This window comes from Camelina sativa, chromosome 3, assembly GCF_030686135.1.
Source record: "Camelina sativa cultivar CO46 ecotype springtype chromosome 3, ASM3068613v1".
Lineage (NCBI taxonomy): Eukaryota > Viridiplantae > Streptophyta > Magnoliopsida > Brassicales > Brassicaceae > Camelina > Camelina sativa.
The window spans coordinates 15,280,065-15,297,618 of record NC_141882.1 but is presented as its reverse complement, the minus strand read 5'-3'; the positions used below and the strand labels follow the sequence as shown (position 1 = coordinate 15,297,618).

Here is a 17,554-nt window from a genome sequence, read left to right as displayed (position 1 = left end):
ATAAATATAGTATAAATATTTTATAAGAACCTTGTAAAACCTTTTAACATATATTGTAAAACCTTACAAACACCTGGATCGAGTTTCTAGATATCATTTTTCATCAAGTATTACCTTCTAAACTTTACAAAACTTTATAATTTTTCACATTTAATAAGTGGTATTTTCAAAGAATGGATAACTAAAAAGAGCATTTTTTAAAGAGCACACAAAAATGGGAATTGTCTCAAAAAATATCTATATATTAACATACTCCCTCTATGTAATAATATATGATATTTAAGATAATTTATTTTGTTTTAGTTATATAATGTTTTCAACTTTCAATATAAAATTAATTCGTTTTTAATTGGTAATTTATTTGGACCATTCATATTTTTTTAGATTGTTTTAGTATTTGTTGAATTGTGTTTAGATAAATAATAAATGATGTTTTAGTTTGGAGTGTAAAAGGTCTATTGTGTAAGAAATGTAAAAGGAAATATACTTAATTAGTTTGTCACCAAAAGTTAAAAGATTTTGATTGACATTTCATAAAGATGACGGAGGAGAGTTTAGACAACTCTCAACGTTACAATCAAAGTTCTCTTTACATAACTACTAGATAACAACCCGCACATAGTGCGGAATAAATCTATGCAAATAAAATCAAAGTTATGAATAAAATTATTTCTTGAGATCTAAAATTCATTTATGTAAAAACAAAATATATAACTAAAATTTGTTTATTTTATTAATTCACGTTCATTTTATGTAAGATTCTGTTTCATCCATGAAATATTATACTAATGGTATTTAAAAGTCAATCCCCTATAATAATGATTTTTGTGATAATTTAATTTTGAATTTTTAATGTGAGGTTGTGAATAGTAATCAGATTTTTTTTAATAAGTAAATAACTTGGGGGTTTGAAAATATTTTAAATCTAATAATGATATATTTAAATAAAATATATTTTATAACTGAAATGTTTGGTTAAGTGTTTTGTTTAAAATTAATTGAAAATGAATATTTTTTAATCATACAATGAAAATTATATGTAAATATCCATAAAAATGAGGGAAAAAATTTATTAGTGTCTTGTGCTCTTTAACGCTGATACATCAGTATTTATTAATATATAGGGAATATATAGTATGATTTTTCATCTTGCTATAACCCCTAATCACAAAGACATCATCATGACTTGAATTTTGCGTTACAATATAGATTGAAATAGAGATTAAAAAGTCGATTACAAACTCAAATTTTTACTTCAATTTTCACGATTATTCTTTTCGTTAAGTTTAGTTTTGACTTCTGGATTCTGGTTCAACCCAACGGTTCAAACGTTTCAACGACGAAGACACCTGCATTGTATTTAAGAATAAGCCAAATATGCAAATCAATTATTTTCTTATAACAAAATAAGTTTAGAATTCGGAGTAATATTCAGTGTATACCTGTTGATCCCAGTTTGTTCTCATAGTCATTATCGTAAGCACACAAGTTTGAACGAAGATTCCAAATATCATTCCTAACCACACGCCCTAAAATTTAAGGAAAAAAAAACACTATATTACCTTGTATATTATCACTAAAAGTATATTATTTCTCTTGCGACAGTAAAAAACTATAAACAAGTTTAAATTTTTTAAAAAGACTGATAAAAAGTGAACTTACTTTGACTTGCAAACCGACAACATAGCCAAGAAAAACACCGGAAGGGATTCCAACAAAGTAATAGCAAGCAAGGTTAACGTACGTGACATATTTTTGCCATCCTGCTCCAACAGCAACTCCTACAAGTACAACCAGTAATAATCAGTCCACATGTAATGAAGGGTTAGAAACAAATTTAATTTCTCGTGTAACGATATTAATATAAATACATGCTGGATTAAAATTTCAGATAATGATAAATTGTTAACTCATTATACGTGAGAGTGACTGAATACCTAAAATACCAGTTTCATACATGAATTAGAGTGTGCTCACTGAAAAACGAATCCTTATAATGTTTCATTGAATGGATGTATCATGTTAAACCAGATACATTACCAGAGAGAACCGGTTGCACACTGTTCAAGAGAATGGAGAAGGCCAAGAGTGGAGAAAGATCGGCTACTTGTGTGGCAACAGCTTCACTTTTTGTAAAAATGTATGAAACCCTTCCTCTTAAAAACAGGAAGACAAAGAAGAAGATGATTCCTATTGAAAGTGATGTCAAAACCACTATCACTGTCGCAAATTTGGCCCTTTTAGAGTTTCCACTCCCGATCTCATTTGATACTCTTACACTATTGCAAACATTATAACATAAAATAAAAAGTAAGAAGAAGCGAATAAGATGTTTAAATTAATCTTGAATAATCTAATATTTAGGACGATTTAAAACCAGATATATCAAATATATCACTCTAGAATTATATTCAATCTTTACATAGTATGATATAATATGTAATATATATAAAATTTTGTGCACCTTGCTGCTGCCATGAAGCCGAAGGCTACCATCATCTCTAGTGCATTAATATTGATGCTGCGAACAAAAAAAAATTTGAAAAACATATAACATTGAATCTGAATAACAATAAATTTTTATTTGATTTGATTCTCGCTAGAACCATATATATGATTACATAACATGCATGTGTGAAAGTGAAACTAATAGTATAAAAAATAACAACAACATATCTGACAATTACCTAGCAGTCCCAAAAAAAAAAATGAGAGAGAGTTTAATTACGTAAATTTTCAAAAACCATTTGATGAGCTTAAAAGAGATCGATGGACAAATTGGAAATTGAATACATTGAGTTACAAAAAACTAAAATTTGAATTCTAATAATAAATCATTGCACACATTTCATCAGATATTTAAATTTCAGCTAAAAATCAACAATAGTAGTAATACAGAAAGTTACTTTCATACCAAATTAAGAATTCATTCGCCTCTTAACTAATTTTCTTGTGGGTGATATTGTAGAATAGCATAATTATATAATCAATAAAATCATGCTCAACTGCAAAAGCATTCTGCCATTCCGCCGGTGCCAATGAGCTATAGAGAGTATAATTAGTACGATTAGTAACCTAGACCGTACCTATCATTTCCATTGGCATCAGTGTACATCATACATGTATTAGAATTCAGATCAACAATCTAAAGATAAATGTACAAACGTATGAATATAACTTCAAAGACAAGAGACCTAAAACTGATATAGTTTTACCAGATTGCAAGTGCGTTAAGAGCAACTTCAGCATTTCTTAAGTTTCCAGTGAGCAGAATCAAGATCGAGTTGTACCATAGCTCCAAGCTGCCAAAAATTAATATCATAAAGGACTTGCTATTATGTATTACGATAGCAATAGTTATAAAAAAAAAAAGAAGGTTTTTTTATGCATGTTTATGTCACGAATAAACATGCAATACTTCTATAATGTATATGTTAAGATTTTCAATCTTGTTTATTAAATATATGCATAAATATCCATCTCTTATTTCAACCAACGTGACAGTATTATTAGATTACGAAGGTATTTGTATAATTGTATGACTAATATATATTTACGTAGATGCTGGTTTGACGAGACACGTGTTGATACTTTTAGGAGTTGACACAATAAAAACTTGGGAAGACTGAAAATCATACCAAACCATTCCACCGGAAGATAGAGATAGTTTGAAAACGGGCCAAAGATCCTTGAAAGCCAACCAAGAGAATCCTCTCCACGTGTCCTTACACCCACCGCACGTGACAAACAAGAGTTGCGCAATGTTAGGCAACCAGTGCGCTACGAGAGACGAGGTCATGGCACCAGCGATCCCGAAATCAAAATGAACCACTAGGAGCCATGACAAGAAGACATGGACCCCTAATGAGACAGCAGCCACGTAGGCGATGATCTTGTTCTTGCTCTGAGCTTGGAGGAACATTTGGCAAGTGAAGGAAGGCACGAAAGAGATGTTGATGCCTATGACCCATAGAGCTACTTTCCGAGCCACACGAACAAAGCGTTCCTCTTGACCTAGGGCCAAGAGGATAGGGCCCGAAAAGATGTAGATGGGCATGAGGCAAATGGTACAGCCTATGAGGACGATCCATGATCGCTGGAGGTAAATCCCAAGCATATGAAATTGTTTTGCTCCGTAGGCTTGACCACATAGTGTTTCTAGTGCACTAGCCATGCCTAACTGCATATATTGTCATTGATGTATCGTTTATTACACGATAAAAAAAAAATTATTTCATGGTGAATGACACTCATCATAATGTGATAATCAACCCAATTCAGTACACATGTATATTACTTATAATAATTATAAAACAGGTTTAATAAACGAATATATATAATATGTCCATTTTAGAAAAGTAGAAAGTATAACAATTAACCTTCAAAAGTCTAATAATTAAAATCATAAGCATTATTTCATATCATAAGTTAGGAATTCACACAGAGGAAAAATAAAAATTAAAGATCGGCATTGGCAGGTGACCATTGGACATTAGTGGCCAATGAATCTTGTCACTTCTTGACAATGTTGTCTTTGCTACACAACGGATCGGAGCACAAATTTTAAAAAAGAATATTATTCGTCATAATTTATATTAATCTTTCTGACATTCGTTTATGTTGCGTCATTTCTTAGCAATTTTTTTTCCAAACTTTTTTTGTAGAATCAATATATTCTCCAACATTTTTTTGGTAAAGGGTTTTCTTATATTCTCCACCTTTTCTTTGAAAAAAATGAACCATCCAATAAAAATCTGGTTTACAATGAAAATGTTTTTGCTGCAAAAAAAAACAATTGATGTAATAATCAAAACTAACGTAGTTCAAATTCGTTAAGACTTGTCTAGCAAAAAAGGTAACGACATTAACAATAAACAAACACCTTAACAACAAGTACGACCAACATGCAAACATGCAATGTCTTCCAAACCCGTCATCATGCAATCTATAAAGCAAAGATATGACATATTTTAATATCACAAGGCCAAAGAGTTGTGTGGTTGTGAATTTATGACGGTGTACAAACTGGGTTTCACACAATGAATTTGTTTAAAAGAGCAAAAAAATTCAGTAAAGTAATTTTTCTAAGAAATCGGATTGAAACTAGTAAACAAAAGGAATTGAAATCTCTTGGGAAAGAAGTTAGGGTTTTCTCTCAAGAACAATGAGAAACTAGGGTTTTTGTATTAATTGCTGGATGATTTACAATGGAGAAGTCTCTCCCCTTTTATACAGTTTTATTGATCACAAAATATATTAACTTTCCTTATAATCCAGAATGAGATAAGGAAAGTTCCCATCTCTTCCTCAAGTCGGTCGTCGGGCGAATTAGGAAGTCGGCTTCTCATCGATGGGCTGAGCCTCTTTGTCCGAACAAGCCTCATGTAGATCATCAATTAAGATCCTTAACCGGATTCCCGGTTAAGTAATCAATTTATCTTTCTGTTTTAGATCAGTATGTCAGGGGTACTAAATCCCGCACCAACAATTAGTCCCCCCCAGTTCAGAATATTCGAAGATAAATTCGACTTTTGGAACTTTAGGGAAGAAAATATCCGATCTGTACCATAAAGAAAAAGAAATTTAATATTTAGTTACCTTAATCCCCCTCCACGTGTCACATACGTCGCATCTGTTAGGTCGGAAGATGAAAGGTCGCATAGGTCGTGATGACTTTTCGTAGGGTTGCCGCCCATTCGATTCTATAAATACGGAGCTCCCCTCTTCATTTCTCATTTTTCGCCAACAGCTTCAAGGTACTCCGCTCTGCTCTCTCCTCACTTTGCTTGTTTATATATTTATATATATTTTATATTTCCACCCTCGACTTCCTCTGCACTCTCTGATCGCCCCATCATGACAAGCAATTTGGAACCTGTCTCTTCGCCCGAGACCGAAAGTGATCAATTAGTTCGACGCAACTCGAGGCATATGGCTCCCAATCCAGAATGTTCCACACATATTGGAAGATCTGTCAGACCCAGCTTTGAAGCTCAACCGCTTTTAACCCGGTGCTCAGCTGGAGATTCTTCTTCTCGAACTCGGCCCGAAGATGAAAACACCGAGTCTGCCAACGTTGATCTACGCCTGGAAGAAGATCGGTTCGTCCCCTTAGGAATCTCGATCGAAGATATTGACCCCGCACTAGATCATGAGGGGCGAATTGGAGGTGATAAAACTCTGAGTTTGGTCAGATCGGTCAATGCTATGTTGAACTCTTGCGGTTGGGGTAACAACGGCATTACAATCATAATCCCACGGGATGATCAACGCCCTTGGAACCCTCCGGTTGGATACGTCTGTCTTTATGAAGACTATTTCACCGAATGCCGCCTTTGGTTTCCGATTCCTGCTTTACTATTACTGTACGCTCAACGACGCAGGATACCGATCTGCCAATTGGCTCCAGCCAGTGTTTGTAATTTCGTTGCTGCTCTTATTGTAGCGGCCGAAGTGGGAGTTGAGATCGGAGTTCATTGTTTTGAACAACTCTCCTGCTTTAAAATTTCGAAAAGCAAGGAGAACTGGGAGGTGAATATGAAACAGAAACATAATTTCCTCCCAGGCAAAAAAGTTAGCAATTTCAAAAAGTAGGCTGCTCGCTATTTCTTCGCTCGTGTCGACCAATACTCATTCGAGAATCCGCTGGGCATCCATCGAAGAGTGTGGAATGGAACTCTGAGTAGATTTTTAATTTTCCGTATGCTTTGCCGATCACACACGTCTAACTCGTTTTAACTTCTCGTTTTTTATTTCCAGATCGTCCATACTGTCCAACACGTCTAGCTCGCGGTTATCAATCCGTCCGGGACGCACTACTATCCAGAACCAATCGGTGGTGGGAATTTATCACTCGAATTCGCGTCAAAAGAACGATGGGCAAAGCGAGGACAACGTTCTCGAGTTTCGCGAGTTCGCTGGGACAAACCTCGAAGCCTATCGGATCATGCTAAATCGATGCTAGTACCCTCAAGATTGTAAACCCAAACTCCCTCAACGAAGTCCAATCTGAGAAAGACCATGTTCAAGACGTCGATGAACATATCGACATAGTTGGATTAGAAGACTCCGTGGAAGCAGGTGATCCTCCTTTAATTCCGGATGAGGCTAACTCCCCGATCGCCGAACAGAACATCCCTCCGCCTGAGACTGGGGAGAGAAGAAAAAAAAGAAGAAGAAGCAGGATAAGGGGAAGCAGATCGGGGATCCTGAATCGCAATCCAGGGTCAATCGCAAACGTTCGGCTGACGATGCAGGGTAGGAATCTGCTGATTGATTCTGCCTGAAGAGGAGAAACGACAGAACCGATCGATTTGCCTTTGACTACTTTGGTGATGGCCCCTGGTCACGAGCCGAGTAGCCTCCGTTGAACTCTTTCGGAACCTGAAGATTTCCTCTCGGATTCTTCCAGAAGCCAGCAAATTGGAGTTCGAACAAGCGTACCTCGACATTGCCGAATCCCATTTAATGGTCTGCATTATTCTATTCTTTCAACTTGTTTGAACTTTGTATGGGCGATCTGACGCTCCTTCTCCTTTTCTCTTTTTGTTTTGTTGAACAGACCGCTGCTAAAATCAACAAGCTGACTCAGTTGTACGATAGGCGGTTAAAATCGGTTTTGACTTCTGGATTCGAGTTTCATAAGGTAAAGGAATGCTTAGAGCAGGTTCGAACGGATAGCAAAGCCAAAGATGAGAGGATCAAGGAGCTGGAAGCTATTCTCGCCAAAAAAGACGAAGTCATTGCGAATTCTGAAGCGAGGATTGACGAGCTGAGTTCCCAGACGCTTACTCTCGAGGAAGAGAAATCCGATTTGCAGCGGGAGTTTGATGAATTGAAGGCCAAGCTAGATGGTGAAGTCAACAGAGTACGCCATGATCGTCTAGAAAAAGTGCAACGGACAGCGAAAAAGGCACAAACCCGACTGGATAGAGTAAAGACCTTTCTCCTTGAGCAAAGTACGATAGTTCGCCCCAAGGAGGATATGTTGAACCAAGCTTTTGGGATTCAGGAGATGGTGCAGTATTTGGTCGGAGAAGGGATAGCAATTCCCGAGGAGCAAATCGCGAAGATCAACGAGAAGAAGGCACAGGTCCAGGAAGATGTCGATGCGTTGGACGTTATCGAACTGGGAGAGAATGATCTTGTCATGTCTCATGATCAGCGTGGATTCGGACTTCTCCATCCTGGGATTATGGCTCCGAATTCTGTAAGACACCAGCACGGATCCAATGCTGCTGTTTTTCAGGCTAATCTTTCGTATGACTTAGAAGTTTAACTGCTTTTATTTTTAATTAACTCTGAACTCTTTTGGATCCGGGGTTTTGAAAACCCTTGTAATAATATTACCCCTTTTATTTTGAGTCGGATTTAGATATTTCGACGAAGAGAAAATTTATTTTCCCATTTCGCGAAGAGGACATTTCGACGAAGAGAAATTTTATTTTCCCATTTCGCGAAATGGGAAATCCATCTCCAGGGGCTAATACAAATACCCCAGAATTCTCTCTGATTCATGAACTCGAAACGAAGAAAAATTCACGAAGAATGCCAAGCTCCGTCGGCAGTGTTGATTCCCAAGTCGAGATTGGAAACAATGTCCCGACGTTTTCAAATTCGGAGGCTATCGAAAGGGGAATACCTTTTTATCAGCCGACTTGCTATAATGGAACAAACGCGGAACGATTTGTTATGCAAACTCAAGCTTCTTGAAGCTCATCCAAGATTTTGGATCGAGAATGGTCTCGATAGAGTGGCTGCTATGCTATCTTGCTTGACCGAATATTGCCGAGAAAGCTACTACTAGTCGAATTTGGTGCCAAGTGAGACGAGCTTTTCTCTGAGCAGCGAATTCATGCCATCCGAAGTGAAATCCTTCTATATGAACAAACGCGCTGACAACATAGAGGCTACTGCAGCGTATGCCTTTGTTCATCAGGTAACACTGTTATACTTTACTTATAATGTGTCTTTTCTAAAATACATCATAACTAAAAATATTTTGGCATGCAGATCGAATCCGTTCATCAAGAACAGAGCCATAAACTCTATTATCATCGTCTGAAGAAGAACGAGATTGATGACCGTTTAGCTGTACTGGAAGCCGAAGTCGCCACTTTGAAAGCAAAGAGAAAGAGGACCATAAGTCGTCTCGATGAGGCCGAACAGAAGATCAGGGCATTAGAATCCCGTCCCGACGAATGGGAGAAAACAGGACTTCAGCTGATATGGACTATAGCAAAACGCCTGAGGACAGATACTCGAAAAATTGCAGCTGGAATTGCCCTCAGTTCCGAATAATTGATGTACTTGCAATTAGTGATTTGAACCACTTTATATTAACACTATTTTACGAAATACTGTCAAATTTAAGACAGGTTGCGTTTGCAATAAATAAAAACTTTCATTCAATAAATGTACAAGAAGCAGGACGTCTCCCAGCTTATATCAAGTCATTTTTATGTTTTATATGTGAAAGTAATCACTCTCGGTTCGGAAGAGATGAATTCGTGATGTGAGACTTTTATCCTTAACGGAATGTGTTGGTTCGGTGGGCGAGATGTTGGGCTCGACATATCTCCTTTCCCTTAGTGTTTGTTCGGAGGGCGAGATGCTGGGCTCGGCTTGTCTTCTTTGCCTTTGTTCGGGAATTGGACATTGAAATTATTCTTTGGATTCGGCTAACAATTCCGTCTGAACTAAAAGTCGGGTGCGAAATAAAAACTTTGGGTTCGGCTTATCCCTACCAATAAAATATAGACGCTAGGTGCGAAGTAAATACTCTGGGTTCGGCTTATCCCTGCGTAAGTAAGTTTGTGTGCTGTGAGGCACTTTGATCACCTGGCCAGGGTGTCAACGCCTGAGTTTGGATCGAACTAAAATAGATTTAGTTTGGATTTGAATATACACATCTATATTTTTTTTTTTTTTGACACGTGGCGAGGAACATTGAATGCTTGCATGGTCTTTAATAGCAAATCACGGGACGCATCGAAAAATCTGCGGCACTCTGATTGGTGAATCAATGGTGGTTGTTCTCGAAATCTAAGTATAAATAGAGGAGGAGTTGGATCTTTGATAGATAGTCGCAACTTCTTTCAAAAACAAAAGATGATAGTTACTACCCGATCTGTGTGGTTAAGGAAGGCCCGAGAAAGGATAGCTGCCGCATCTAGCGTTCGGGATCCAAACTAGCCGGATACCTCTCCCGTTCAAGAAATAGGAGATACACCCCGATCTCGTGAGTTTGGTCTGAATCCCGACCCCATCATCCCAGGGATGTCTCCTTTACAATTGGAGCTCCGAAGGTACCGAGGTCGTCGTAAAAGAATGGGTGCGTATATCATGGCGCTTCGCCCGAAGCTCGAAGAGCTACATCGACTCTACCGTTTGGAAGGGGCCATTCAAGTTCTGAACGGGCTTGTTGACGAGGGTTTATTCCTGGCGCAGTGGCGCATAGGTCGCCTAATCGCCAAGCATGCAGTGTGCAAGGAACTGGTCGACTGTATGGAGGTGCCTGATCTGCCTGAAGACGACCGCGAACCCTTGGGAAAAACTACTTTCCCGCTCATAACAGACGTCTGGGCCTACCGAGCTTGTCTGCAGAGGTTGATCCGGTTTGTCAACTATCTGGAGTTGACGTGTCAGGCTTTCCGTGAACGCCATCTAGTCGAGGGCCCATGCGTCTTCCTGGAGCACATGATGTCCGAGGGTACCGGACTGCTAGTTGAGAGGCTAGAAGTCTTGCAGCGGGATCGAGATATTTGGCGAACTGCGGTGAACGAACTTGCGGTGGAGGAACCGTTGGAATCTGACCTATCCGGCCCAGCTCTCATCCTGAGATTGAAGGACCGTCCAAAACGCTAGAGGGTTTGCGGCGAAACTTTTGGATCGGGCTCCCTTTATTCGATGCCGAGTTTGCCGAACTGAATGTAATCGACTCACATTCAATGAAAATTCCGACTCTTTTTCCTGTCGAACTGAATGCGATTGAGCCACATTCAATGAAAATCTCAACAAAAACAAACTTTACCGAAATTCTAGCTGCATTCGTTCAATCTTTAACAAAAGATGAGGAATTGCCTACGTACCTTGAAAAGGGATCAAGCCAGTCGTAGTTTGTGGTACAGACGAAACATAGGTAGAGGTCGGGTTCCCGAAACCCCTTAGGGAAGGTCGTGAGGGCGACCTAACAATAGTAACGTTTTAAGTGCGCCGCATTCCATGAGTTCCGAATTCGTTCTCCAGACATGGTCATAAGTTCGGCCCTTCACACCGAGCGCCAAGTTTACCGGCGTTGAGTTCTTTGGTATTCTCGTAAACCTCTCGTAGGACCAAGTCACCTTCGCTAAAGCGCCTCTGACGAACAGTCTTATTATAATACCTAGTTGCCGCGTCTTGGTAGTGTTGAATCCGAACTAAGGCCTGGTCGCGTAACTCTTCAGCGAAGTAAATGTGATCAACAAGGATATCATCATTAAGATCGGGATTATCAACCATCATAGTTCGACGAAGTGTCGGGACACCTGCTTCCGTCGGGGCGAGTGCCTCAATCCCGTATGCCAGAGAGAAAGGGGATTGTCTTGTAGATCGTCGAGGGGTTGTTTAGTAAGACAATAATACACTATCAAGATGATCTGCCCACGCGCCTTTCTTCCAACCAAGTCGTTTCTTCAGCCCATCAACAATCGATTTGTTCGTCGCCTCGGCTTGACCATTCCCTTGGGGATATTGGGGGGGGGGGGTTGATGTACTTAGGCAGATTTGCCACTTACTCAAGAAACGCCTAGTAATAAGCGAAGTGAACTGCGTACCAGTATCAGTGACGATCTCGTAGGGTAATCCGTGACGACATATAATGTTCTTCCAAATAAAGTTAGTCACGTCCAAAGATTGGATCTTGGTGTATGACTCAGCCTCGACCCATTTGGTGAAGTAATCGGTGAGTACCAGTATGAATTTCTTGGATCTTGACGCCGGCAGAGGGCTACAAGATCCATGGCCAAACGCATGAATGGGTACGGAGCCGTAACAGTGCTTAGTAGTTCGGGTGGAACATGTCGTATTGGCCCGTGACGTTGGCAAACTTCGAACTTTGCAGAAAAAGCTTCCCAGTCAGCAACCATGGTCGGCCAGTAATGACCAGCCTTCTTGATTTTTAAAGCAAGCGCTCGTCCACCAAAGTGGTTACCACCGTCGCCCTCATGTACCTCCATCATGATTCGCTCGGCTTTTTCGCGACTGACACAGGTAAGGTTGCCATCCAAGAGAATGTATCTAGCACTTCGAGCCTTCAGACGCCGAGCTGCCCAACGATCTAACGGGACAATTCCTTCGGAGATATAAAGCTTAATTTCGATTTGCCAATCATCTGGTGGTTTCATGACATATGTCAAGTCTTCTATTGGCTCGTCAACTTCCATTGGAACCGAATCTTTGTTGATAATGGAGACCAGGCTGGCTAGGTCGATGTTGGGTGTCTCGACGCATTCAACAGGAATTGTGCGCATGCAAGAGCATCCGCCGACGTGTTCTCACTTCGCAGAATCTTCGTCAGAGAAAAATAAGCGAACTCCGCAGACAATATCCGTACCAATTGGCGGTATGCTCCCATTCACTCGTTCTTAGCGTCGAACTCACCACTGAACTGACTGACTACCAGTTGGGAATCACAGAAGACTTGTAGATGCGTTACTCCGAGTCCCCGTGCAACCGGAGCCCTGCGAGAACAGCCTCGTACTCCGTCTCGTTATTGGATGCTTTGAAATTGAGCTTCAATGCTTGTTCAAGCACTTCGCCGTTTGGAGATCGGAGAATGAGTCCCACGCCAGATCCCTGATGAGATGACGAGCCATCGACGAACATGGTTCAAGGCTCTTCCTTGGGTGTCGGGTCTCCGAGCTCAGGGGAAAGCTCGATATTCGATATCGTACACGCTCAACTCAACCGCCCACTTCACCATGCGTCCGGACTGAAGGGGACTATGAAGGATAGTTCTGAGCGGCTGGTCGGTAAACACGATGATGGAATGTGATTGGAAGTATGGTCGAAGTATACGCGCAGCGGTGATCACAGCAAGAGCCAATTTTTCTAATGTAGGATATCTTTATCCCGCATCGTTGAGGGCTTTGCTAGTATAAAATATCGGTCTCTGGTCACCGCGATCGTCTCGGACAAGTACGCCGCAAACTGCCGAGCTGGAAGCCGAAACATAAAGATATAATGTTTCGCCGTCTTCCTTCAACTGCTGAAAGGCGATCTCGCAATTATCATCCCAATGAAAGTCCTTATTTTCTCGGAGAAGATGATAGAAGGGAAGGCATTTATCCGTTGATCGGGCGATGAAACGATTAAGGGCAGCGATCCGACCAATTTGACGCTGCACCTCCCGTTTGTTCGTTTGGGACGGGAGGCCGAGTATTGCTTCAATCCTCTTGGGGTTGGCCTCTATCCCTCGCTCGGTAACAATGTATCCTAAGAATTTGCCCGAAGTGACGCCAAACGTGCATTTCGTCTGAGATTTAACCAACATGTCGTCAATGTAGACTTCCATAGTTCGTCCGAGCAGATCGGCGAACATCATATTGACCAGCCGTTGGTAGGTTGCTGCGGCGTTTTTTAATCCGAACGGCATAACTTTATAGCAATAGGTCCCTCTATCCGTAATAAATGCCGTTTTTTCGCGATCTGTTGAACTCATGGCGATCTGGTTGTATCCTGACAAAGCATCCATGAAGGAAAGCAATTGGTTCCCCGCTGTGGCTTCGACGAGTCGGTCTATGTGCGGCAAAGGGAAGCTATCCTTACGACACGCCTTGTTGAGATCGGTGAAGTCCATGCAGACTCTCCATTTGCTGTTCTTCTTTTTGACCACGACCGGGTTGGCCAACAATTCCGGGTATTGGACCTCCATTATTTGATCTACTTTGAGTAAGCGTTTGACTTTGTCCGATCTGGACCCAGGCGCATGCGTTTCTGCCTAACTGGTTTGAACGTTGGGTCGATATTTAGCATGTGGCAGATGACGTCGGGGCTAATTCCGACCATGTCCTTTGTCGACCAAGCAAAAGTTGAAGACCGAGACTGCAAGAAAGCGATGAGCTGTGCATTAATATTGGCTTCCAGTTCGGCTCCCACTCCAACAGTTCGTTTTGGATCCTTCGTGTTGGATCCGTAGGATTGATGTTTACTTGGATTATTCGGCATTCCGGATATTTGAGTCGGTCTCGCTCTGGCTTATGAGGAACGAAGAGATGCTCCCGCTCCGACTTATGGGGACTGAAGAGATGGTCCCTGATCTGTAATTGCTATGCGTCCTGAGTTTTCCTTTGCTTCTTTTCGATGATGGAGCAAGTTCGGGCCATCCTTTGATCACCATATTGGGTACAGATCCCTGTTGGACTAGGGAATTTAAGGCAGAGATGGTAGGTCGACGGTACGACTTGCATCGTGTATATCCATGGTGATCCCAGGATGGCGTTGTAAATTGGGGGTGCATCGACGACCACAAATCTATTTTTTCGGGTCACTCCTCGAGCACGAACTTGCAATTTTCCATTGCCCATTGACATTTTGGCGATCCCGTCGTAGCCGGTCAGTGTTCGGGTCTCGGGTTTGACCTGCTCAGGTGTGATGCCCATCTTTTCTAATGTTTGCCAGAACAAAACGTTTACGGTGCTTCCAGTGTCCACCAAAACTCTTTCGACGTCGAATTCGCCCATAGTTATTTCAACGACCAGGGGGTCCGAATGAGGGTGTTGAATCCCTTTGGCGTCTTCCGCGATGAACGATATGGGATCCGAACAGAGTGGGGGCTCGTCTGAGGTCGCTTGTTGACTGCAAATATGGCGTGCCCTCTTTTTTAATGCCCGAACGGAGTCAGCACAATCCTCTGGCGGGCCAAGTATCATGGTTATTCGACCTCGGTGAGGAGAGTTAGCTCGTTTAGGGTTCTGTCCCCGTTGTCTTTTTGGGGGAGCGGGTAGCTCGCTTTCCTGGGGCATCTCTTCTTGATGGTCGACGAACACTTGATTTGCTGGCTGTGGAATGTGGTCAGTCGGGCCGCTGTTTGCATAACCACGACCGCCTGCCCCTCGAGCACCATTAGATCGACCACCACGCCAATTGATAATGCTTGAGGAAAGCTGTCGACAATTCGATAATGCTTGAGGAAAGCTGTAGACAATTTGGTGAAGTTATCAATCGAGTTCGGATTGAGTCTTGTGAACCAGGTTAAGGCGGGCCCGGAAAGACTATCGACGAACAATTGGCAGTATCCAAATCCCTCTGTTCGTCAGTAAACCGTGCCTTGGCCACGGTTGCCATGAACGACGTCATGAAAAGGACCAGGTCTTTATCTCCGAGATAGGTTGGGAGCTTCAATTTGACGTTTGGTACGACGATTTGCAGGATCCGTGATGTGTAAGGAGTACGGCGAGTGACTTCGACAATCCTGTCGATTTCAGAGGGTTGTACTAATAGCCCGATGGAGGAGAGAATTCATACCATGAATTTGCGACTGGATTTCCTCAATCTCAAGGCGAGGTCCCATGCTTGTTGAAGGGGCGGCCTGGATAACCGGGGTCTCGCGGGCTCGTGAGTTTAGATTCGTCGGCCGGATGACCGAGGTCGCCAAGGGAGGAGGATTCCTCCATTCCGCTTGGTCGACCGTCGGTATGTCCGAGAAGTCGAGACGACGTGTGAGATCGCCTCCCCTTGTTGCGGGCGATTGCTCCACGGAGAGTGGTGATGGGGTTGTCTGAGTCGCGACAGCGTTGACTCTTCGGTTAGTGTTGGAGATCATCTGGTAGTTCTCCTTAGTCATGGTACCGAACAAGATTTTGAAGTTTTCCGTGGAGACAACCTGCGGGATTGGTACCGGCATCATCGCACGATCAGAGGAATCTTTGGTTCGGACGCCAGGTTGCTGTTCCGTAAGAGGCGTCGTCTCCCGGTTCGCTGGGTGTTCGTTCGAACGTTCTGCTTCGAGATTGTCCGGACGTTCACAGGTTCGCTCCATCCCCTGGTCGAGGGCGTCTTCGACTCCGTTTTCAGATGGAGGTTCAGTGTGGCTGTCGGTCAGATCTACCGAAGTGGTGGTGTTGCGACGGACATAGACGGCGGTGCCCTGCGTGGTTGGAGCATCACCCCATGCAACGACATTATCTTGAGAAGACGCGAGGCCCGTGACATCGATACGTTTGAGGAAGTGTGATTTGCCTCTGTGTTGGTCATCGGAGACATCGTTGTTAGTTCTTGAGAAATTGACTTGTAAAGACGATTTTGCGTCCCCACAGACGGCGCCAATTGTAGAAACTGAGTTTCACACAATGAATTTGTTTAAAGGGGGAAACAAATTCAGTAAAGTAATCTCTCTAAGAAATCGGATTGAAACTAGTAAACAAAAGGAATTGAAATCTCTTGGGAAAGAAGTTAGAGTTTTCTCCCAAGAACAATGAGAAACTAGGGATTTTGTATTAATTGCTGGATGATTTACAATGGAGAAGTCTCTCCCCTTTTATACAGTTTTATCAATCACAAAATATATTAACTTTCCTTATAGCCCAGAATGAGATAAGGAAAGTTCCAATCTCTTCCTCAAGTCGGCCGTCGGGCGAATTAGGAAGTCGGCTTCTCATCGATGGGTTGAGCCTCTTTGTCCGAACAGATCTCATGTAGATCATCAATTAAGATCCTTAACCGGATTCCCGATTAAGTAATCAATTTATCTTTCTGGTTTAGATCGGTATGTCGGGAGTGCTAAATCCTGCACCAACAGACGGGTTGAAGAAGAAACCAAAACAATCTCCGACAAGAAGTCTATCTAAGCATTCACGTCACCATATATGTCATTCAAATTACTCCAAACATATATATCATTCAAAGTACTCCAAACACCCTAAAATAGATATTCTAGTCTTTATAACGACCAAAAAAATTATTTTATTTTTAGTGAAGTGTTAGTGGAAGAATAAGAGATATTATTGTTTTATTATTCTCGTTAATTAAGAGATATAACTGAAGTATGGGATACTAACCAAGATACCATTACTGAAACGGAGGAGAACGGTGAGGGTGATGGAGTAAGCAGCCAACTCGGTTGAGCCAAGGTGGCCAATGAAAGCTTGAGTTATCAAAGATAGTCCTGACGTAGAGAATCTCGTGAAGATCGCTGGCCCAGCCACAACCCATAGCTTCTTAGATTCCCTCCAAACCTTCTCTATCATCCCAAACTCATCCTCTTCTCTGCCGCTCTCCGTGGACTTTTGCAGTAGGGTCTCCGTCACTTCTCCTCCCATGGCTTACAAGAGAGTGAAGAGAGAGAGAGCATAGAAGGCAAGGGAAGAAGAGAGAGGAGAGAGTTTTGTTTGGTGGGTCGTTTTTGTTTATTAACGGAGGAGGTTAAAAGCCGGCTTATACATCTTTTTTAAGATTCTTTGCCAAATTGGTTATTTAATAACATCTAGGGAATATTTTTTGTAACTATTTTTACATATATTGAATTCTTGAAAATATGAATTTTCTTTTTGGAATTAGATTAATTGTAAAAACTATG

General features: G+C 41.6%; 1 protein-coding gene across 1 annotated transcript; it reads right to left on the bottom strand.

Moving 5' to 3' along the window:
• Positions 1-1,054: 1,054 nt before the first annotated feature.
• Positions 1,055-17,401, bottom strand: LOC104777326 (protein DETOXIFICATION 23-like). The gene is made up of 8 exons (XM_010501553.3): positions 17,037-17,401; positions 3,639-4,180; positions 3,216-3,302; positions 2,465-2,521; positions 2,041-2,279; positions 1,663-1,781; positions 1,443-1,529; positions 1,055-1,349 (listed from the first exon to the last, which is right to left on the bottom strand). The coding sequence occupies exons 1-8, from the start codon at positions 17,295-17,297 to the stop codon at positions 1,287-1,289; spliced, it is 1,455 nt and encodes a 484-aa protein (XP_010499855.1). The 5' UTR covers positions 17,298-17,401; the 3' UTR covers positions 1,055-1,286.
• Between the last annotated feature and the right edge of the window lie 153 nt (positions 17,402-17,554).

Coding starts and splice junctions, on each gene's coding strand:
- LOC104777326 (XM_010501553.3), bottom strand. CDS start 17,297: ATGGGAGGAGAAGTGACGGAGACCCTACTGCAAAAGTCCACGGAGAGC. Junction 1,530..1,662: donor TTGTCGGTTTGCAAGTCAAA/GTAAGTTCACTT, acceptor CTTAAATTTTAG/GGCGTGTGGTTAGGAATGAT. Junction 1,350..1,442: donor GAACAAACTGGGATCAACAG/GTATACACTGAA, acceptor AATACAATGCAG/GTGTCTTCGTCGTTGAAACG.